Source organism: Medicago sativa, chromosome 1 (genome assembly GCF_051527215.1).
Source record: "Medicago sativa cultivar Bolivia chromosome 1, Bolivia_mono, whole genome shotgun sequence".
Lineage (NCBI taxonomy): Eukaryota > Viridiplantae > Streptophyta > Magnoliopsida > Fabales > Fabaceae > Medicago > Medicago sativa.
In genome coordinates this window covers 21572347-21596893 of record NC_140749.1, presented here as the reverse complement: position 1 = coordinate 21596893, position 24547 = coordinate 21572347, and the positions used below count along the sequence as shown (strand labels likewise).

Genomic DNA, 24547 nt, shown 5'->3' with positions numbered 1-24547 from the left:
CCATTCCGAAAATACCCCTGCGCTAGTTAACTAGCGCAAGTGTAAAAAAGTGTAAAAAAAAACGGGACTTAAATTTTACACTTGCGTGACTTAAGTCACGCCACGTGAGTTAACTCACGCAGAAATTAACACTTAATGAATTTTGCTCTCCACCCAGCACGTTTTGCTCGCACCCTGCAGCCATGCCAGTTTTGCCCTTGCGCAAGTTAACTCACGCTGTGCAAGTTAACATGCGCTACGCAAGTTAACTCACGCTGCGTAAGTTAACTCACGCAGTGTTCCTGTTTTTGAACAAAACCCATCAGTCCGAACTCCAACCACCATTTTCTTTCCCTCCACCTTCAAAAACCCAAAAAGTGCGATTTTTTGGGTCAAAATCATCATCCCAAATCATTGCAAATCGTCAGGAAGCAAGTTTCTACGCTCATCAAGCATCAATTATCAGGTATTGTACCATCTAAACTCATCTCATTTTGCTGGTTTTCCTGCTTGGTTCGTCTGTTTTTCGTAGGGAGTAGGGAATGGTACGCAAGTTAACTTGCGCAGGTTAGCTTGTTGCGCGATTTAACTGGCGTAAGTGCATTAGTGCTGCGTGACTTAAGTCACGCCACTGTGCAACCATGTATTTTAAATTTTTTGCGCCACTTTTGTTCTTGGTTAGCTTGTTCCGCAAGTAATTTATTTATTCTTCCTTTGTAATTTTTTTTATTCAATAGATATTTAGGGAGATGGTTGACAAAGTCGCGGATGATGGCGTTGAACCGAAACCGGCCAAAAAAGAAGGTTCCGGTGAAGGTTCCGGCGAAGGTTCCGGCGATGTCAAACCAAGCTTTAATTTCAAACCATTTAAAGTCCAAATTCCAATTCAAGCTCGAATTGGTAAAATTCAAGAACCTAAACCGGTACCTACCAGTGTTATTTGTGAAGCTCGTGACACCGCCTCATTTTTTACAACAAATGCAAGATGGAGAGAGCGAGAAGAGTTACTTACTTGGGTTCGCGGACAAGGGGTGAAGGCCGGATTTGGTGTTTGTATAGATAAATCCGTTATAAAAAGGCCGTACTTGACGATGCAATGTGAAAGGAGTGGGGTATACATGCCACCTAAGACAAGTAAGAAACCGAACCTTGAAGGCATTGGCTCAAGGAAATGTAATTGTCCGTTTAGGGTGAAAGGTTTCTTTGATAAAGATACAAATGATTGGTGGCTTGCAATGCTTTGTGGAATGCACAACCATGACTTGGAGGTGGGAAAGTTACAAGGACACCTAATTGCGGGTAGACTTCGTGCGGAGGAGAAGAAAAAAGTTATTGAAATGACAAAGAGCTTGACGGTGCCTCGGAATATTCTCACCAATTTGAAGGAAAACAACAACGAAAGTGTGACAACAATCAAGCAAGTGTACAATGTGAGAACAAGATGGCGCAAGGGGGAAAGAGGTGACATGACGGAGTTGCAATTCTTGATTTCGAAGTTGGTGGAGCATAAGTACGTCTATTACACAAGATGCAATAGTGAGGAAACCACTCTTGAAGACATCTTTTTTGCTCATCCGGAGTCAATTAAATTGCTCAACACCTTTCCGACCATTTTGGTCATGGACTCTACATACAAAACCAACAACTACCGAATGCCTTTGTTTGAGATAGTTGGTTGCACCTCTACAAGAATGACGTATTCCGTTGGTTTCGCCTTTCTTCACTTTGAACTAGAGGATAACTTTGCTTGGGCACTTACGATGTTGAAAGGTCTCTTGTACTCAAATGACAACATGCCTAAGGTGATTGTCACCGATAGGGATGGTGCTTTGATGAAGGCCGTTGGCACAGTTTTCCCTGAAACATACACCATGCTTTGTTATTGTCATATTGGGAAGAATGTAAGGTCCAAGTGCATCACGGATTGTAAAGTGGTGCCAAAGCCTCCTAAGGGTACAAAACTAGACAAGAAAGAATTGAAGAAGAAAAAGATGAAGAATAGCGATGTTGTTGAGAAAGTGGTGAATGCTTGGAGAGAGTTGGTTGAATCTCCCACGGAGGAATCATATGCAATTAATTTGTTGAAATTCAAAGAGGTATGCATGCCATTTCCAGAATTCATTAAATATGTCGAAGAAACGGTTTTGAACCTTAAGGAGAAATTTGTGAGGGCATGGACGGATAAAGTCTTGCATCTAGGGTGTAGAACCACCAACATAGTTGAAACCGCTCATGGTGTTTTGAAAAAAATATTTGAGGAGTAGCGTGGGTGATTTGACATCATGTTGGGATGAAATCCACAGGATGTTGGCGGTGCAATTTGGTGAAATACAAGGTAGTTTCGGGAGGAACAAAACGGTGTTTGAGCACAAATACAAAAAAATCAAGATGATGAAAGAATTGGAGGGTTATGTTTCTAGAAAAGCATTGAGATTTATCTATGATGAATTGAAACGCTCCAAGACATTCGCATTTGGTGAGGAAGATTGTGGTTGTGTTCAAATGACATCCTACGGGTTACCTTGTGCGTGTATTATTGCCATGAAGAGCAAGCAAAAATTGCCTCTTGTCTTGGATGATATATACCCTCATTGGAAAAGTTTGTGTGTACAAGGAGAGAAGATTGATGATGACTTTTCCGTGATGGAGGAGTGGAATGTCATTCAAGAACTTCTCAAGAAAAGCCCTTATAATATGAAGCTCCACATCAAAGAGATGATGCGTCAAATTGCATTTCCGGAAACCACATTTTTGTCTCCGCCTTTGAAAAAGGTGGTAACCAAGGGAGCACCTAAAAGGAAGAGGACTACACTCAAAGTGTCATCAACGGGTCGAATCCCCTCTAGGTGGGAGACCATTGATTCTCAAAATCCGGATAGTCAACCTTCACAACCAAAGAGGTCACTTCCAAAGAGGAAAGATGCACGCCTTGGCACTTATTCCCGCTCACAAGCTTCATCCTCCACTTCAAAACCGTTTTGGAATATCCCATACATTTCACAAATTCCAAATATCATGAGGCCTTTTGTTGAAGAAATTGTGAATGTTAAAGGGGATGGTCATTATGGATTCCGGGTGATAGCTAGGCACTTGGGGATGGATGAGGAAGATCATGTATTGATTCGTCATGCACTTATTCAAGAGTTGAGAAATCATAAGAGTGACTACATGCCGATATATGATACGGAGGAGCGTTATAACATAATCTTGAATGGTTTATACCCTCCTAAACGTACAATTGGTGTTGCGCCTCCAGATAAGTGGATGACCACTCCGGATATGGGTCACATTATTGCTTCTTGCTACAAAAGACCCGTTGTTCTATTGACTTTGTCCGAAACGACGGGTGATGTATGTGAGACATATTTCCCAATCTGAAGTGCTCCTCCACTTAATCCACATTCCAACATCATGTGTCTTTGCTTAACTCCCGATCACTATCTTCATGTGATTTTGAAGGAAGGTTGTCCGTTACCACCGAGTTGTAAGGAGTGGATGAACAACAAGATTGGTGAGGCGGAGAATTGGCATTTTGCGTTTTTGGATAGACAAAACGCTTTCAATGAACTCATGTCTAAGGAGCCTCAGCCGCCAAAGAAACCAACAAATGAGCACAATCCAATTGTTTGTGGTGATACTCCCACACTGCAAAAAAAGGAACAAGAATTTGAATGGACGGAGGACATGGAAGAGGACGGCAATTTAGGAATATCACTAGACCTCTTAGATAGGTTATTATAGGTTAGGAAAGTTATAGGTCGGTCGGTGTTTGTCCTATTTTTTGGTGGTATTACACCCCGACATATTTTTTGGTGGCCGGTTATGTAATTTGTATATTTGTGGCCAATATGTAACTAATATTATATATATTAAATGAAATGAATTATTTTTTTGGTGGCCGGTTATGTCACACCAATTATTGCTTGCATTACTTACTTTGTCTCTAATTATTCAACTATTTATTTTATCTCACATTTGTTTTTCATTATATTTTTGTGAAGTTTGTGAGGTGAAACATGTCTGAAGATGCACAAGATCCGGTTAAACTTGAAGTCCGTTATGTAGATGTGAAAAAGAGGGCTTGGTTGAGAATAATAGTTTGTATCTTTTTGTCCGATCCGTTGAAGTGTAATCATTATTTAAGTTTAATAGTGTAATGTTTGACCGTTTATGTGAGATTATGTAATTTTATAAATTTATGGACAAATTTGTGTAATTTGGATCACTTACGTGTCATTAAGTGTGTTTAAATGATTACGGGTCATTTGTGTAATTTGGACCGTTTGGATCGTTATGTGTGATTATGTGATTGTGAAAAAAAAACGATGTTTTGGTGTAATTTTGATGCACCAAGTCGTATTATCCAATAATATTCTTAAACTGACGTAATTAGGTTCAATTACGAGCATTTTAGGGTTTGGACCCAAACTGCATTCAATGCACATCAGTACAGCATTTAATACTGTACTGATATAACAGTAGTGCGTGAGTTAACTCGCGCAAGTGTAATACTATGCGTGAGTTAACTCACGTAGTGCTTTATTTCATACATCCCTATGCGTGACTTAACATGCGCATAGTTTTACGCTTGCGCATCTTAAGTCACGCAACGTTACTTAACTAACGCATAGTATTACACTTGCGTTAGTTAACATGCGCAGGGGCAAAATTGGCATGGCTGCAGGGTGCGAGCAAAACGTGCTGGTGGAGAGCAAAATTCACACTTAATTAATACTTACGTGAGTTAACTCATGCAGGTTTTGCATATTCACATAGTAACCATCATCTTCTTCATCTTGTTTTATTTGTTTTTCTTCATCTTCTTCCCTCATATCTTCTTCATTAACATCTTCATTTTGCTTAACTCTTCTCAAATCAAAGCATTGTGCAGATCTTGTTACCATTGCTCAATACACTATTGATGTGGCACATACTGAGTTGAACAACACAATTAATCTGCTAAGGAAACTAATTTCTCAAAGTGGTGGTGATCCCGAGGCAAAAGCCCATTACGAGTCTTGTTACGAGTTTGTTTGGAACCGGAGGTGGTGGTGCTCTTAGATATCTTGAGGATGCGCAACAGTATTTAAAGAATGGAGATTATGTTAGCTTACGTGTGGAAGCGAATAGTATCATAGCAGATTATACATAATGAAAGTGATGAAGATGTTAATGAAGAAGATAAAGAAGATATGAGGGAAGAAGATGAAGAAAAACAAATAAAACAAAATGAAGAAGATGATGGTTACTGTGAAAAACAATAACTGCGTGAGTTAACTCACGTAAGTATTAATTTCTGCGTGAGTTAACTCACGTAAGTGTTAATTTCTGCGTGAGTTAACTCACGCGGCGTGACTTAAGTCACGCAAGTGTAAAATTTAAGTCCCGTTTTTTTACACTTTTTTACACTTGCGCTAGTTAACTACCACATGGGTATTTTCGGAATGGTTGCAGGGCGCGAGTGATTTGTGCTGGGTGTAGAGCAAAAATCGAGTAAATAAGTCTAAAATAAGTTGGGCCAAACATAGCCTTAGTAAAATATTTCAAGAGGATAGCTTATCTAAACATGAGGAGTTTACTTTATCCATTATTTGGAAAAGAATTTTCCATTCCATAAACTAAAGTTGTGTATATATATAGGGAGAGGCAAACATGTAGATTATTAATCTACTCGTATATTATTATTAACTAGGTGGAAGCCCGTGCGTTGCACGGGTTTAATTGTAATACGTGTTCATCTTACAACATTTGAAAAATTGTTATAAATTGAAAAGATGCATTATAATTAGAGACAAATAATTATATTTTTTTAGAGAGACAAATAATTATATAGAAACATATAATTAATAAATGTTTATATTTGTAAGTTGAGGGTTGAAAATAAAAGGGTTAAATATGTTTTTGGTCCATACAAATATACCAACTTTTCGTTTTAGTCCCTCTAAAATTTTCTTTCAACTTTTAGTCCCTATAAAATTTTCAATCATTACTTTTGGTCCCTATTTTTAAGTTAATTTTTGTATTTTTTAATGAAATTATGCAGAAATGTGTAGAATATTGTAAAAAAAATTCCCATAAAAAAATAGAATTTTTTAACAAAACATGAATTAAATATGAATTTTTAATCGTAGAAAATGTAAAAATTCATATTAAATTCATGTTATGTTAAAAAATTCTAATTTTTTTTTGGAGAGATTCTTATAATATTTTGAATTTTTCTGCAAATTTTTATTCAAAAATATGAATTCTACATATGATTTTACATTAAAACAGGGACCAAAAGTGAAAATGGAAAATTTTTTAGGGACTAAAAGTTGAAGGAAAATTTTAGAGGGACTAAAACGAAAAGTTGATATATTTATAGGGACTAAAAACATATTTAACCCAAAATAAAATGGAAAAATATGTTGAGGCAGGGTTGTTGTACAACCCACTATCTAAACCATATGTTAGTGTTTATCTCAATCTTAAAAGTAAACCTTCAAGACATATCACATGGACTTTCAAATCATTCAATGCAAGACGTTGTATTCTACAAACTTGTGTTGCAATTTTTGTAACCAATATAAAAGATGGTAAAATTTTATCTTCTGTGGAAAAAAATCAACAACCGAAAAAAGCTTTATTCGAACCTCCAATTTTGAAGGCACGTTATTTTTTTTCTTCAATGATAGTAAGTTTATATATCTTTATATTAATTTTTGGATTCTTGCTGGCCTGGCATGTATTGTCTAAAGGTGGTTTGTTTCAATGAATAAACAACCAACCTGGATAGAAGTAAGCAACGTGATATAGGGCAATTATAACAATTTAGAATCGATAAGCATGTCTTGTTTAAGTGGATATTAACCCTGGCTTTAATTTATGCAAAATGTCATCTCTTATTTTTAAATGTTAACTCATGACGCAATATTAACCCTAGATTTAACCTAATTTTTTCGCGTGACTTTACTATATTAACACTAGATTTAATTTATGCAAAATGTCATCTCTTATTTCTAAATGTTAACCTGTGACGCAATATTAACCCTAGATTTAACCTAATTTTTTCGTGTGACTTTACCATATTGACCCTAGATTTAATTTATGAAATTGTCATCTCTTTTCTCTTATTACTAAATGTTAACCCGTGACACAATATTAACCCTAGATTTATCCTAATTTTTTCGCATGGCTTTACTATATTAATCCTAGATTTAATTTATGCAAAATGTCATCTCTTATTTCTAAATGTTAACCCGTGACGCAATATTAATTAACCCTATATTTAACCTAATTTTTCGCGTGACTTTACTATATTAACCCTAGATTTAATTTATGAAATTGTCGTCTCTTATTTCTAAATGTTAACCCGTGACACAATATTAACCCTAGATTTAAACTAATTTTTTCGCGTGACTTTACTATATTAACCCTAGATTTTTAATTTATGCAAAATGTCATCTCTTATTTCTAAATGTTAACACGTGAGGCAATATTAAACCTAGATTTAACCTAATTTTTTCGAGTGACTTTACTATATTAACCCTATATTTAATTTATGCAAAATGTCATCTCTTATTTCTAAATGTTAACCCGTGACGCAATATTAACCCAAGGCAGTGTATTTTTTTTACTTGCACAGACCAATGTTAGTTGTTAGTAGACAAGTTAGTTTTTGGAATTTAAACTTTGCCTTGGTTAAAACTTTAATGTCACGTAAGTTAGAAAATAATTTACACATGAAACAAAGGCGTAACAACTAATTAAACATGTCCCTTCGGGGACATCCGATAAAATTGGAACTAATTAAATATATCATATCACAAATACACAATTCTAAACATTGATGTAACACCCATACTAGACGTATCTAGAAAGTCTAGCATGTGCATTTATTTAGTACTGGATACATTAAAAATTTACAACATCAAAACTTCGAATGAATATCTTATACAACAATCACTACTAGAAAAATCCAAATTAGAGACGGGTGAAATCAGTCTCTAAAAAGCAAAAATTCCGTCTCTAAACAAGTTGGAGACGGAAATACATCCGTGGTTAATTTGCTCGTCTCTAAGCTTATTAGAGACGGATTTACGGATTCCGTCTCTAAGAGACAGAAAAATTCCGTCAGAGTTATATATTCCGTCTCTGTAGATAACTAAATTCCGTCTCTATTTAAACTCAATTCCGTCTCTGCAGAGACAGAATTTTAATTCCGTCTCTAACATCAATTTTTTTAAAAAAATAAATAAATCAACCATAATTTTGTTTTTTATGTTTCACTATTTGTAAAGACACAAATTTTGATCTAACATAATAATGTCATTTAAGATAAAAGTGCTCTTAAAAATACATAAATATAGTTCGCAATTAACTTAATGAAAACTATCCATTTCCTAAAAATAATATGATAATGAATCTAAAACTTTCCAAATCTCCAAATTGTTGTTACTATCCCCTCCGTCACTGCCATTATCATTCTCTCATGCATTTGATATGTTCTTGAGCTAATTGACAAAGCTTCAGAATCACCTGTACAAGCAAAGTAATGAAAATGAAATTGCAAGCAAAGTATTAAGGAAACAAGTTACATGGATTACATTTTGCCCTCTAACTACCAAACCAACAAAAATATGAAGAAAAAGTAGTAGTGGATGGAAAACTTACATATGTACCATAGATTTGGAGGCGGAAAATCACCTTTACTTCTCTTTACTCAATCTTCCCCAAGTTACCCGGACATTGTTCTAGTAAATTAATCACATTTAAGATGCATTATTGCCGGAAATTGAAGTCATATTCAAAAATAATATATGTAGTGACATGAATGCAAAGGAAGTAAAGAACTCACAATCACTCTTATCCTTGTTTAGACATAAACTTATGTTATTCTACTAAAATGATTTCATGCTCAAATAACCAAACCTTAAAAGCAAGTAGTTGAAATTGAATACCTAGGTGGGATATCCTTGCATACCAACTAAAGTCAATCAGCCTTCAAACCACAATATCCTACATAACAAAGACAGCCTTCAAATCATGTTCTAAAGTGAATACTAGACGATAAACTCATTGAAAAAAATAAATAACATGGATTAAAATTTATAACTAGTATCTCACCATTTCAGAGACAATTGTACTAGATGAAATGGAATGCTATTAAATCAATCAAAGATAGAAAACTTAAATTAGGTAAAGGTGCTGCATAAAACAAAGAAAAGGTGTTTATTGTTATTATCTAAGGTTTCTAAAAGTTTAAATTTAGTATATTTAATAACGGCCCATGAGGGATTCAATTGTAAGTCTCAATTTGACAAAATACATAAATCTTCAAACTATAAAGTAACAAACTATAAAGCTGTCACAAAAACAAACAAAACAAAAATTCTTATGAATGAGCAGCAAAACACCAAACTAATCACTTGCCCTGGTGTTGTCTAAACACTTGTAAGCGGAATTTTAATCACTTAACCTTCTGCTGCCACTAAACACACACAGAGAGACAAATTAGTTGGTAATTTAAAGTAACTAGGTGAGTTTCAAATCACTTGTAAGTTGTAATGCAGATCAAATAACTAGCGAAGTTTCAACTAGCTTCACATAATCCCCATCTTGACTTACTCACATAATCCCATATGTATTTCCCTTGTAAACTAAATGTTCCATCAACAGCTCTAAGGATTTTTACTTGCTAAGATACCTGTTTTGTAGCAGAGACAACCTTTTCTCCATCCACTATTTCTTGTATATTCGTCATTCCTTCATTAACTAAAGTAAAGCTTGGCACGGAAAGTAAAGCCTGGTACAGAAATAAAGCCTGATACGGAAAGTAAAGCCTGGTACGGAAAGTAAAGCTTGGCACGGAAAGTAAAGCTTGGTGCGGAAAGTAAAGCTTGGTGCGGAAAGTAAAGCTTGGTGCAGAAATAAAGCCTGAGACGGTAAATAAAGTCTGTCTATTACCAGCAGCCCGTGGTAAAGACGAAAGAACGGAAGATAAAGCTTGTCTATCACCAACTGCCGTGATAAAGACGAATATACTGATTGGTATTGGTAAAGTGATTACTTGATGGGACCTGCCACTTGAACACAACTTGATTGGTGACATTTATGAATCAAACACCTTGGGGATGACATTTTTTATGTATTGGAGTAAGACACATGAAAATAATGCAGCTATGCATGAATGATATTTGTATGCGTGCTATGTATTGTATGCGTGCTATGTATGCATGAATGAATGAATGCTTATGAGACTCATATGACCGTATGATGGCAAGATTGATGAGACAAGGCTAGGCAGGTCCAAAGGGAAGTGGCCCGACATCACATTACAGACACTCGATAATCTTCATTGGGATCACATCACTGGGGATGAACCAAACACTGACGGGGTAAGGTCCTTCAAACCGCTGACGGAGTAAAGCCCTTTAAACCACTGATGGGGTAAAGCCCGCATTCTTAACCATTGACGGGGTAAAGCCTATATTCAAACCAAATTGATGGGGTAAAGCCCATATTCAAACCCAATTGATGGGGTAAATCCCATGTTCAAACCAAACTGATGGGGTCAAGACCCATAATCAACTACTGAAAGGGGGAAGAGCCCAATAACCAATTACTGAAAAGAGAATGCCCCATAATCAAACCACTTGAAGGGATAACAACCCATTGATCATACCGCTGAGGGAAGGATGCCCCATAATCAAACTACTTGAAGGGATAATAACCCATTGATCATACTGCTGAGGGGAGAATGCCCCATAATCAAACCACTTGAAGGGATAACAACCCATTGATCATACTGCTGAGGGGTGAATGCCCTATAATCAAACCACTTGAAGGGATAACAACTCATTGATCATACTGCTGAGGGGTAACAGCCCATTAATCAGGCCAGTGAAGAGGTACCAAATGCCAACCCATTAATTGAAACACTGAAGAGGTAACAAACTCTTTAGTCAGGCCACTGAAGATGTAACATATCATCAATTCAACCACTGGAGGGGTAACAACCCATTAATCATACCGCAGAAGGGGTAATGACACATTAGTTATACCGCTGATAGGATACAACCCAACAAACAAAACTGCTGATGGGGATATAACCCAATATAATGTCTCATTTGATGGTGAAGTAATCATTCCTTGGGGTAAAGCCCACCAATCAGAAACCTGACAGAAGTCGCCATTTCTCGAGATAAAAACCCATCAATCAAAGCACTGGCAGAGGACGCCATTTGTAAGCTAGCACAAAGTGCATTCTTCCATTTAATCCACTTGAAATTGTGATGCCTCTGTCTTTGTTTTTTTCATTTTTTTTTTGTATATCTTTTTTTGAAAATCCCTAACTTTTGCTTGGACCGCCTGTAGACCAAGATTTTCGGGTGTCAATCCATTGATTGGACTTGAACCTTCAATCTACCGGACTTGCTCGATTTTATTCTTGGGAAGGGAAAAATGAGATTGAAAAACCCTTTTTTGGATCCGGGGGTCGGTTACGATTCGGGAAGGTGTTAGGCACCCGCGTCTGTCATACCCCAATTTTTGACCTAAGATACCACTGACACGTGTCGATGGACCCTACCGTCATACGTCGCTTGACCCTGATCGATCTCTGATTCTCAGTGAAAGTTTGGCAGAGAGGTATCTTAAAATACCTCATGTTTGTTTCCAAGTCGGGCCCTCTTTTCTCTTTATTATTTTATTATTTAATTTTATCTTTATTTCCATCTTTTAAATTTTTTATTATTAATTAGTCAATTTTAACACTTTAATTTTCTTTTATTTTTATTTGTTAAATTAAGAAATAAAATCAAAAGTGTACATACGTATTTATCCTTTTATCCTTTTTATTATTTCATTTTTTTAGTCATTAAGTGTTAAGTCCCAAAACATGGTCCAAGTTCATCCCAAGCATGTCACACGCTCTTTCTCTTCATCCTCATCCTCTCCTCATCCGAAGAACACAATCTCACATCCGCAAATGCCTAAACGCGTTACTTCTTATCCCAATCCACAAGAACAGGCTGTCACGCACACCGATCCAAAGAATCCGTCCAGGTTCACCCACGCCTAAAATCCAGCAACAGATGCTGCCTTTCCTCCTCATCAATCCAACAACAGCCCTTTCATTTTCCCCTCCCCAAGTCACGATTCTGCCGCAGATTTTTAGCAAAACGTAAGTGTAATGTCACCCTATAAATACAACCCGCAGGGCAACCAAAAGGGACACGAAAAATTTGGAGAGAACACGCAAAAGGGAACCAGCAGAGCAGAAGATACACGCACAAGCCAAAGACACGATCCCGACACACCAGACTCAAACTGTCGCAGAAGCCTGCATCAACCAACACCATTCAAATCGGCCGCAAACAACACGAACCGAAACCGAAAGCAACAAAGGAGCAGAAGAGAGAATCGAACCAGAGGATAAAGGAGACGAGAGGGACAGAAACGTGAATAATCCAAGCTCACTGGACCGATTCCTAAATAACAAGGTAGTTCTTTTTTTTCTTTCCCTTTCGGCTCGTTTTTAGGGTGTTGGGTTGTATATCTTTGGGAATTCTGGGTCGAAAATGGTATAGGAAGAAAAGTAGAGGAGGGTGAACAAAAAAAAATAAAAAAATAGGTTTTTAGCGGCGGCGCCGCCACCTAAAGTGGTCGGCCCGCCGCGTCGGACCACCAACTAGCCACCATGCGTGGCGTCGGAGAAGAGAGACAGAGAACAAGAGAGGAGAGAGCATAGGAGTAAAGAGAGAGAGAGAGAGAGAAAGATCTGTCAAAATGAAAGAAAATTAGGGTTACACCCTATTTATACCCCTTTAAACCGGTTCGGTTCACCTGGAAACGGTCCAGGGTTGAACCGAACCGACCCCAACCCAATCTGCTTGGCCCAGCGCCCCTTAACACTTTGAAGCCCAATTTCACTTGTTCTATTTCCTACACCACGTGCTTACTGCCTGCGCACCCCCCTCCTGTATTCGTCTTTTTATTTTTGCTTATTCTTTCATACATTCATTTAGTCTATTTTAGTTCATTATAGAATATTTAGGTTAATTTTATCTCATGCATTTGTTTAGTTTATCTAAGGTTTTAACTTTACTTCATACATTTATTTGGTCTATTTCACTTTATCTTAGTTCATTTAGATTTTAATCTTATCTCCCACATTTGTTTAGTCTATCTAGGGTTTTAACTCCACTTCATGCATCTGTTTAGTTACTTTAGTTTATTTAGGTTTTAATTTACCTCATGCATTTTTTAGTTTAGGTTTATTGTTCTTTATTATCATTCTGCATGTTAAGTTATCTATCTTTATCGCACACAACTTAGAATGTAAATAGGCCTTTATGTAATTTATTTATTTTCGTTTCTTGTATATAATTTAGAGTGTAAAATAGGTTTTCATGTAATTTATTTATTTTTCCTCGCAGACCGTAGAATGTAACTAGGCTTTTTTTTTGTAATAGTTTAGGTGCATGTGTGCGTGCGTGTGTGTATGCCTCTATATCTCTTGCTAGATTAGGTTAATGGTCCTTGTGGTGGTCCAACACTACTATAAGGTACCTACGTGTTTATATTTTATGCTCCGTTAGTTTATCATTCAAAGAAACAACAAAACCCAAACAAAAATATTTTTTAAATAAACCTTGATCTTAAATCAAGTGCCGTTTTTTTTCTTTTATTTTCTTAATCAAACATTAATCAATTTAATTATATTTTGAGTCTCTTTTTAAATATAAAAAACACAAACAAATTCTTATTTTGCCACTTGGCTTTTTCATTTCAAAACCTTTTTCAAAACTAATAAAAAAAAAACACTCGACCAATCAAACGTCATTTTCTACCCCGAACTACGAGGTTTTGATCCCTCACGGGTACGTAGGCAGAGGACTTTGTCCTTCCAAATCAATAAAATGTAGATAATTAGGTCCTCCTTTTTTTTTTTTAATCACTTAAAATTCTTTTTTTCACAAAAAAAATAAGCAAGTTATAGCACATTATTTAAATAAAACTAAAAGGTTCCCGTAGAGTACTACGAACATAAAGGGTGCTAACACCTTCCCTTTATGTAACCAACCCCCGGACCCCCCAATTTAAATAAATTTTTTTTTTCAAAGTCGTGAAATAATTAGTGAGTCAATAAGCTAATCAAATAGCCTTGATCTCCGAAAAATGGCGCGACAGAAATGGCGACTTCACTGGGGAATGTCTAAGAGGGTTGAGCCTAACTTGGTCTTATTTAACTATTGTGCTATAACTTGCTTTAAACTAAAAGATGGAAATACGTGTATATCTGTTCATCCTTCTTCTTTCTCCTTTCTAACGTGAGTGGTGAGATGAGTCCTACACCCGGACTTGAGAGAAATTTAAGATAGGACGGTGGTATAATCATAGTGCCTTGCCAAGAGTGAATTTTGGTTTGTGACACATGTGATAACCCCACTCAACTTAGGAATCTTGGAAGTACACTATGTTGGCATGAGTATTCGTGTTTGACATGTTATTTTCAGGTGACTGTCGAAAGTTGAGGACCTTTAGTTACCTTTAACCCCTCTTGGCCTTTTAGGACGTGGTGCGGTGGCTAATCATGAGTAATCTTGGTTTAGTTGACACGCGATACCACACTCAGACGAGACTTTCTTACGAATATTATTGGAACGGAAGTATTTCCGTAACCTGATAGTGTTCGGAAGTGGTTGATAACTCTGGGAACTTGGTAGAACCCGTGATACAGGTACATTTGAAAACCATAGTCTTCACCAATGGCGTTTACCCTTGACTCCATCATTATGGGCCTAACCTCACCATGTTTTCACCGTTTGTTTAGCATATTCATGCATACATGCATTCATTCATAAAACCTTCTTTTTCATCATCAAAATATCGAAGGACTTATATAAACCTTTTTTCTTTTGTAAACATCATAGATGGAAATTCCTACAAGAAACACTAGGAAGTATACTTTCCAGAAGCCAGATGTGGCTAAATTAAGGGAGCTAGGGAGGAAGGTAGCTAACCAGGATGATTTTCGCGAACTTCATGGGAAACTGCTGGATATCCTCAAGGTAGATGTTACAAAAGGAGTCTTGGAGACTTTGGTTCAATTTTATGACCGTCATTGTCACTGTTTTACTTTCCCAGACTATCAGCTTGTCCCTACACTAGAAGAGTACTCTCATTTGATAGGTATAACCGTGCTTAACAAAGTACCTTTCAGCGGCCTTGAACCCAATCCCAAAACCACAACCATTGCTAAAGCCCTCCATCTTGAAGCCTCCATCATAAGAGATAATCTTATTTTCCAAACCAAAGGGGGTCCCTCAGGTTTCTCCACCGATTTCCTCTACGATCAGGCTTCCATCTTTGAACAGTCTGGCGCCAACCATGCCTTTTACTCTGTCTTAGCCTTACTTATCTATGGTCTTGTGCTTTTCCCGAACATTCCTAATTTTGTTGACATCCGTGCCATCCAAGTTTTTCTTAGCAAAAACCCCGTCCCTACTCTTCTTGCAAACACCTACCATTCCATCCATGATCGAACTCTTGCAACTCGTGGAGCTATCCTTTGTTGTGCACCTTTACTCTACAAATAGTTCGTCTCTCATCTACCTCAACCCCGCTCTTTCATAGCCAACCTTGAAGGTACTCCCTGGTCTAAAAAAATCATGGCCTTGACAACAGCTGATATAGTTTGGTACCATCCAACCTGGGATGATGGGACAGTCATTATCAGATGTGGTGACTATCCCAATGTACCTCTCATTGGTATGGAGGGAGGAATTAGCTACAATCCCGTCCTTGCCCGACATCAATTGGGATACCCTATGAAGACACAACCAAGTATTCTTGCTTTAACCAATGAGTTCTACTGCAATGACGGTAATCACCTGGGTAAAAGGGAGGAATTTGTGCAAGCTTGGCGGAGTATTCACAGACTTAACAGGAACCAACTGGGAAAAAGGGACAATTTTCTGCATGGATCTTACACTCAGTGGGTCATCAGTAAAGCTATCCAGAATCAGATGCCTTACACGTTACCGAGGCTTGTATCCGCAACAATTCCATCTTCATCATTACCTTTACCCTCTAAAACTCTGGGAGAGCACCAAGAACGATTGGCTGATAAAGACCGAGAAATTGCCACTTGGAAAAGGAAATATGACGAGGCTATGCTCATGATAGAAGATAAAAATGAAGAAATAAGGAAGCAGGAAAGTGTGATTCTCAAATTAGGGCAACAGATGATCGAGAGAAATGATCTACTCCAGGAGAAGGACAGGCTGCTCAAAAAGCATATCACTAAGAAGCAGCGCATGGATTCCATGGATTTGTTTGACGGTCCACATCCAGATTTCGAAGAGTAGTCTGCTATAGGAGTTCAAGAGTATCTTAGTTGTTTCACCACTTTATGTTATTTCCTAGCTTTTTTGTGATGAACTTTGGAGTCTATCCCTTGGCTCAGTTTTGTTAGAAGGGAATTATTTTGTAGTACTTTAATTATTCAATAACTTTTCAGTTATGATGTTTACAAATTTGCTTTTATAAGTCCTTCGATAAATAAAAATGTGTCTATTTTTGCATAACATCATGCATCATTTTGCATTTCACAGTCTCAAATCCAAAGTCTCACACAAATTTTCTTTTCCAGAAAAAGGTCAGCTCGTTTCAAAAGGTGGCCCCACGTATCCTCTACAAGCCTACCCGCACTATCTACACTCGAGCAAACGTGAAGAAGAAGATGGATTTTCTCGAACAAGAAAACCAAGTGCTCCGTGGAGAAGTGACAGCCATGCAGACTAAGATGGACGAAATGGCTGAAGTGATGAAGACAATGGCGGAAGCACAGGTTCGAGCTCAAGCACAAGCGGAAGCGCAAGCTCAAGCACTAGCCCAAGCACAAGCTCAAGCTCAAGCACTAGCTCAATCACAAGCTCAAGCACTAGCGCAAGCTCAAGCACAGGCACAAGCACCACCGCCTCCTCCTCCGGTCAGAACTCAGGCCGAAACATCCGCCTCTGCTGCCGCCTCTACCCCTGGATGGACAATATGTGCAGATACTCCGATACACTCTGCTCCGCAACGTTCTGCGCCTCGGTTCTCGCCTTTCACCGCCGGCGAAATACTCCGTCCCATTGTGTGTGAAGCTTCAAGTTCTATGCCAGAAGGTCGTTCTTGGGGTGTGCCAGTTTGCCTCAGTGAAGTATTCCGCCCTATCATGACCGAGGTTCCAATGCCTACTCGTCAAAATGCAACTCATGTTCCTCCACCTCTAGTAGGAGCTCCTCCAGCAGCTATGACCTATTCGGCTCCGGTGACGCATACCATTCCACAAGATGAAGAACCCATATACCATTCAGGGAACATGGAGAACTATGACAGAGTGAATGACTTGCAAGAAAAATACGATGAGATGCAACGAGAGATGAGAGCTCTCCATGGAAGGAAGATGTTTGGGAAGACGCTTACGATCTATGTTTAGTGCCGGACGTCCAAGTACCCCACAAGTTCAAGGTACCAGAGTTCGAAAAGTATAAAGGGAACTCCTGTCCTGAGGAGCATCTAACAATGTATGTGAGAAGGATGTCTGCCTATGCCAAAGATGACAAAGTCCTTATCTATTTTTTCCAAGAAAGTTTGGCTAGTCCTGCCTCAAAGTGGTACATGAATCTGGACAAAACAAAGATTCAAACCTTCCGTGACCTGTGTGATGCTTTCGTAGAACAATACAGTTACAATGTGGATATGGCCCCAGACCGAAGTTATCTTCAGGCTATGACTCAAGGGGACAAGGAAACATTCAAAGAGTATGCCCAGCGATGGAGAGATGCTGCTGCCCAAGTCAGCCCGCGCATAGAAGAGAAGGAGATGACCAAGCTCTTCTTAAAAACTCTCAGTCAGTTCTATTACGTGAACATGGTCGGAAGTACTCCCAATAACTTTGCTGAGATGGTTGCTACGGGTGTACGTTTGGAAGAAGGAGTCCGAGAAGGACGTTTAGTAAAAGAAGGGACATCTGCAAGTGGAACCAAGAAGTCTGGGAATCACCTCCCGAAAAAGAAAGAACAAGAGGTCGGTATGGTGGCCCATGGGAGACCTCAACAAAATTATCCAGCCTATCAACACATTGCTGCCATCACACCTGCTACCAATACCATCCAACCACCAAATGGCCAACCTCAATTCTCACAATATCCACAACAACCTCAATTCTCACAATATCCACAACAACCTCAGTTCCCACAATATCCCCCACAACAATATCCCCAACATCAACAATATTCTCAACAACAACAATACCTTCCACAATATCCCCAACAACCATACCAACAATATCCTCAACAACCATACCAACAATATCCACAACAACCATACCAACAACAAAAGCCTCGGCCACAAAATACCAGATTAAAAATTGACCCAATTCCCGTGACATATGCAGAGTTACTCCCAGGGTTGCTCTCTAAGAATTTGGTTCAACTTAGAGCACCTCTTCCAGTGCCAGAGAAACCACCGGCTTGGTATAAACCTCACCAGACTTGTGCTTTTCACCAAGGGTCCCCAGGTCATGATACTGAGAACTGTTATGCCTTGAAGAATGCAGTCCAGAAGCTGATCGATGACAAGAAGATAACCTTCACAGACTCAGCACCAAATGTTCGAACCAATCCGTTACCAAACCATGGTACCACAACTGTCAACATGATCGAAGATTGCCAGAAGACTCATCTCATCCTGAACGTCCAACACATCCGGACACCTTTGGTCGATATACATACCAAGATGTGTCAAGCGTCTCTCTTTGAACATGATCATGCCGCCTGTGAAGTGTGTCTCCTAGATCCTCAAGGTTGTCAGAAAGTAAAAGATGATATTCAAGGACTTTTAGACCAAGGAGAACTTGTTGTTGAAAGAAGGCGTGATGATGTATGTGTTATAACCTCAGAGGAGCCTTTGGAGATATTCTACGACAGTTGAAAGTCAGTTGCTGCTCCTCTAGTGATCTGTTTGCCTGGTCCGATGCCTTATGCTTCTGAGAAAGCCATTCCTTATAAGTACAATGCCACTATGATAGAGGACGGTCGTGAAGTTCCAATACCACCTTTGCCGTCTGTAGGGAATGTCGCTGAAGTCAGTAGAGTGCTAAGAAATGGGCGTATTGTTCCTGTGGTGCTCCCAAAGAAAGCTAGTGCTCCAGTAATCAAGGAGACCCAGGCTAAAGATCCCAGTGCAGTCAAAGATATCGGTCAGTCTAGTGGGACCAATGCAAATTCTAAGATTGATGAGATTCTCAAGCTAATCAAGAAGAGTGAGTACAAGGTGGTTGATCAACTGATGCAGACTCTATCAAAGATATCCATAATGTCGCTACTGCTGAATTCTGATGCTCACAAGGAGGCTTTAATGAAGGTCCTGGAACAAGCTTTTGTGGACTACGATGTGACTGTTGGTCAATTCGGAGGAATAGTGGGGAACATCACTGCATGCAACAACCTGAGTTTCAGTGATGAAGAGCTTCCGAAAGAAGGAAGGAACCATAATCTGGCTTTGCACATATCTGTGAATTGTAAGACCGACACTTTGTCAAATGTGCTGATAGACACCGGTTCATCTCTAAATGTGATGGCCAAAACAACTTATGACCAGCTCTCTTACAAGGGTACACCTTTAAGACGAAGTGAGGTAATGGTAAAGGCTTTTGATGGTTCGAGGAAGGATGTCCATGGGGAGGTGGATCTGCCTATTACAGTTGGGCCGCAGATCTTCCAGATTACATTTCAAGTGATAGACATCCGGGCATCATACAGTTGCTTGCTAGGTCGCCCTTGGATTCATAAAGCTGGGGCAGTAACCTCTACATTGCACCAGAAGCTGAAGTTTGTGCATAATGGGAAGCTGATAACTGTGAATGGGGAGGAAGCCCTGTTAGTAAGCCATCTGTCGTCTTTCTCTTTTATCAAGGCCGACAGTGTTGAGGGGACGTCATTCCAGGGACTTGCCGTGGAAAAAGAGAATACCAAGAAGAGTGAAGCATCTATTTCTTCTCTAAAAGATGCTCAGAGCATAGTACAAGCTGGAGGATCTGCAAGCTGGGGAAAGTTGATAGAATTGCCAGAGAACAAGCGTCGAGAAGGTCTGGGTTTCTCTCCGTCAACTGATTTGCCTTGGAATGTCGTCGTGCCAGCAAGAGATACTCTCCACAGTGCGGGCTTTATTAATGCCCTGTCAGAAGCCAATGATATCATTGAAGACAATCCTGAGGGGATACCACAAAGTTTCGTGACTCACGGACGGACTAGCCACAATTGGGTTGCTGTAGATGTTCCTTTTGTTGCTCACTTGTCCAAGTAATGCATTTGTTCGTTTTATGTTTTTTCAAAAAAATCCTTTCGCCTCGCCCCAAGCGAAAGTGAATCTATCAAGGGCCATTTGCTTCAAAAAAAATTATCATCAATTAAATAAAAATGTCGTTTTGTCCCCGACTGTTGTTTTATTTTTTTCTTTGGTGCCTTTTTCTGAAAAATGGTAATACAAAAAAACCAAAAAAATATGATCACCTTCGAAAAATCTGCATTTACTTATTTTCTAAATCATCAATCATATGTGCAGATTAAACATCAATGAACCCTTTGAACAACATACCCCTATGATCTCTCCCAACTTTGAATCCCCTGTGTATGAGGCGGAAGAGGAAGAGAATGAAGAGATTCCCAACGAAATCTCTCGGCTACTTGAACGAGAAAGAAGAGCCATTCAGCCTTATGGGGAAGCAATAGAGGTCATCAACTTGGGTACTGAAGAAGACAAGAAAGAGGTCAAGATTGGGGCATCACTTGAAGCAAGTGTCAAGAAGCGAGTGATAGAACTTCTCAGAGAATATGTTGATATATTTGCTTGGTCGTACAAAGATATACCAGGCCTGGATACTGATATTGTGGTGCACCGTCTGCCATTGAAGCCCAAATGTCCACCAGTCAAGCAGAAGTTGAGAAGAGCCCGTCCTGATATGGCCCTCAAGATTAAGGAAGAAGTACAGAAACAGATTGATGCAGGTTTCCTTGTCACATCAGAATACCCGCAGTGGCTTGCCAACATTGTGCCTGTTCCGAAGAAGGATGGTAAAGTCAGAATGTGTGTTGATTACCGTGATTTGAACAAAGCTAGTCCCAAAGATGATTTTCCACTACCTCACATTGATGTATTAGTTGACAACACTGCAAAGTCCAAAGTTTTCTCCTTCATGGATGGTTTCTCCGGTTACAATCAGATCAAGATGGCACCCGAAGATAGAGAGAAGACATCTTTCATTACACCTTGGGGCACTTTCTGTTACAGAGTAATGCCGTTTGGGTTAATAAATGCAGGTGCTACCTATCAGAGAGGTATGACTACTCTTTTCCATGACATGATGCACAAAGAGATTGAGGTTTATGTAGATGATATGATTGTCAAGTCAGGTACTGAAGATGAGCATGTCGAGTATTTGCTGAAGATGTTCCAACGACTAAGAAAGTATCAACTCCGTTTGAATCCTAACAAGTGCACCTTTGGCGTCAGATCCGGAAAGCTTTTGGGCTTCATTGTCAGCCAGAAAGGTATTGAAGTAGATCCCGACAAGGTCAGAGCTATCAAAGAGATGCCCGCTCCACAAACAGAAAAACAAGTAAGAGGGTTTCTCGGACGACTGAACTACATCTCCCGTTTTATTTCTCATATGACTGCAACATGTGGGCCAATATTCAAGCTACTCCGCAAAGAGCAAGGTATTATGTGGACAGAAGAGTGCCAGAAAGCCTTTGACAGCATTAAAGAGTATTTGCTAGAACCTCCAATCCTTATCCCTCCAGTTGAAGGAAGACCTCTGATCATGTACCTGACTGTGTTAGAAGATTCCATGGGTTGTGTACTCGGGCAACAAGATGAAACTGGAAGAAAGGAGCACGCTATTTATTACTTAAGCAAGAAGTTTACTGATTGTGAGTCTCGATATTCCATGCTCGAAAAGACATGTTGTGCTCTAGCTTGGGCTGCCAAACGCCTTCGTCACTATATGATTAATCATACTACTTGGTTGATTTCTAAAATGGATCCGATCAAGTACATCTTCGAGAAAGCTGCAGTAACAGGAAGAATCGCCTGGTGGCAGATGTTGTTATCTGAATATGACATCGAGTACCGTACCCAGAAAGCAATCAAAGGGAGTATCATTGCAGATCATTTAGCTCACCAACCAGTTGAGGATTATCAGCCTATCAAGTTTGACTTTCCTGATGAAGAGATTATGTATCTGAAGATGAAAGATTGTGACGAGCCGTTATTCGGAGAAGGTCCAGATCCTGAATCAAGATGGGGTCTAATCTTCGACGGAGCTGTTAATGTTTGTGGAAGCGGAATAGGGGCAATCATTATTACTCCTGAGGGTGCACATATCCCCTTCACTGCCAGACTGACATTTGACTGTACAAACAACATGGCAGAATACGAAGCATGTATTATGGGTCTCGAAGAAGCCATTGATTTGAGAATCAAAATCCTCGACATTTATGGTGACTCAGCCCTCGTAATCAATCAGATCACGGGAGAATGGGAGACTCGTCACCCCGGCTTGGTTCCCTACAAAGATTATGCAAGACGATTACTGACCTTCTTCAACAAAGTCGAGCTACACCACATCCCTCGTGATGAGAACCAGATGGCAGATGCTCTCGCTACCTTGTCTTCGATGTACCAAGTAAATCGTTGGAATGAAGTGCCTTTGATCCGTATCAGACATCTTGAAAGACCTGCTCATGTATTCGCTGCTGAAGAAGTTGTTGATGACAAGCCATGGTTCCATGATATCAAGTGTTTCCTTCGGAGTCAAGAATATCCACTCGGGGCATCCAATAAAGACAAGAAGACTCTAAGAAGACTGTCTGGTCATTTCTTCCTGAACGGGGACGTTTTGTATAAAAGAAACTTTGACATGGTATTACTCAGATGTGTGGACAAGCACGAGGCGGATTTATTGATGCATGAAATACATGAAGGCTCCTTCGGAACTCATTCAAGCGGACATGCAATGACTAAGAAGCTATTGAGAGCGGGTTATTATTGGATGACGATGGAAGCTGATTGTTACCAACACGCCAGAAAATGTCATAAGTGTCAGATCTATGCCGATAAGATTCATGTGCCGCCGACTGCACTCAATGTTCTTTCGTCTCCCTGGCCTTTCTCTATGTGGGGCATTGACATGATTGGAAGGATTGAACCAAAAGCGTCAAACGGGAACCGCTTTATTCTAGTGGCTATTGACTATTTCACCAAGTGGGTTGAAGCAGCATCATATGCTAATGTGACCAAGCAAGTGGTGGTCAAATTTATCAAAAATCATATTATCTGCCGCTACGGTGTCCCTAACCGGATCATTACAGACAATGGGACAAATCTAAACAACAAGATGATGAAAGAGTTATGTGATGATTTCAAGATTGAGCATCATAATTCTTCGCCTTACAGACCTCAGATGAATGGCGCTGTCGAAGCTGCAAATAAGAATATAAAGAAGATCGTCCAGAAGATGGTGGTGACATATAAAGATTGGCATGAGATGCTTCCCTTTGCATTACACGGATATCGTACTTCCATACGCACGTCAACAGGGGCAACTCCTTTCTCTTTGGTATATGGTATGGAGGCTGTACTTCCCGTAGAAGTTAAGATTCCTTCAATGAGAGTTCTGATGGAAGCTGAGTTATCAGAGGCTGAATGGGTCCAAAGTAGGTATGATCAATTGAATCTGATTGAGGAAAAGCGCATGGCTGCCCTGTGTCATGGTCAACTATATCAAAAGAGGATGAAGCAGGCTTTTGACAAGAAAGTTCGTCCCCGTGAATTCAAAGAAGGTGATCTTGTGCTCAAAAAGATTTTTACTTTCGAACCAGACTCCAGGGGCAAGTGGGCGCCTAACTATGAAGGTCCATATGTTGTCAAAAGAGCCTTCTCCGGTGGTGCCATGACTCTTCAAACCATGGATGGTGAAGAACTTCCACATACTGTAAACGCGGATGCAGTCAAGAAATACTTTGTCTAAAAATTATAAGAACAGCTCGGTAAGTCGAAAACCTGAAAGGGCGGCTTAGGCAAGAATGAGCGTCTCGGTGGACTGAAAACCTGAAAGGGCAGTCCAGGCAAAAGTTAGAGACATTAAACAGAAAATCATCCTAATAGGCTGAAAACCCGAAAGGGCGGTCTATGCAAAAGTTAAGGATAAAAAGAAAAGACAAAGTAACTGCATCCAGTCTAGGCACAATCCACTTGGGACATACCTGCTATCAAAGAATCTCGAATCTGAAGCATCAAAAGCAGCGGAATTCAAAGTTGTTTGAAATTTAGGGTTATGAAGTTCAAAGTACCGCTCCATTTTGAATTACCATTTTTCCAAATTTTGTAAATATCTATGGAGTCGCGCCTTTAGCGGGCCACCATTCAATCAATAAAATTTGAGCCTTTGCCCTTTACTTGGAATTCTCATTTATTTCATTTTTTCCAAAATTTCTTCTATTTCCTTGATGATAATATTCTGAAGCAAAATTCATAA

General features: G+C 39.2%; 2 protein-coding genes, 1 long non-coding RNA gene and 2 pseudogenes across 4 annotated transcripts; 4 read left to right on the top strand and 1 right to left on the bottom strand.

Moving 5' to 3' along the window:
* The first annotated feature begins 728 nt into the window (after window positions 1-728).
* LOC146953601 (protein FAR1-RELATED SEQUENCE 5-like) lies at window positions 729-2243 on the top strand (annotated as a pseudogene).
* Window positions 2244-2367: 124 nt separating this feature from the next.
* On the top strand, window positions 2368-3720 carry LOC146953600 (uncharacterized). The gene is made up of 2 exons (XM_085741907.1): window positions 2368-3330; window positions 3439-3720. The coding sequence occupies exons 1-2, from the start codon at window positions 2368-2370 to the stop codon at window positions 3718-3720; spliced, it is 1245 nt and encodes a 414-aa protein (XP_085598033.1).
* A 4493-nt stretch (window positions 3721-8213) lies between these two features.
* On the bottom strand, window positions 8214-9748 carry LOC146953599 (uncharacterized). Of its 2 annotated transcripts, XR_015028665.1 has the most exons (5): window positions 9665-9748; window positions 9085-9448; window positions 8919-8976; window positions 8632-8711; window positions 8214-8496 (listed from the first exon to the last, which is right to left on the bottom strand). It is a non-coding gene; the product is annotated as an uncharacterized LOC146953599 (long non-coding RNA). The 2 variants fall into 2 exon arrangements; XR_015028614.1 differs by having other exon boundaries at window positions 9085-9742.
* A 5146-nt stretch (window positions 9749-14894) lies between these two features.
* On the top strand, window positions 14895-15560 carry LOC146953598 (uncharacterized). Its single transcript, XM_085741899.1, has one exon. It carries the CDS (start codon window positions 14895-14897, stop codon window positions 15558-15560), a length of 666 nt encoding a protein of 221 aa, XP_085598025.1.
* A 1946-nt stretch (window positions 15561-17506) lies between these two features.
* On the top strand, window positions 17507-21572 carry LOC146953597 (uncharacterized; annotated as a pseudogene).
* The last annotated feature ends 2975 nt before the right edge of the window (window positions 21573-24547 follow it).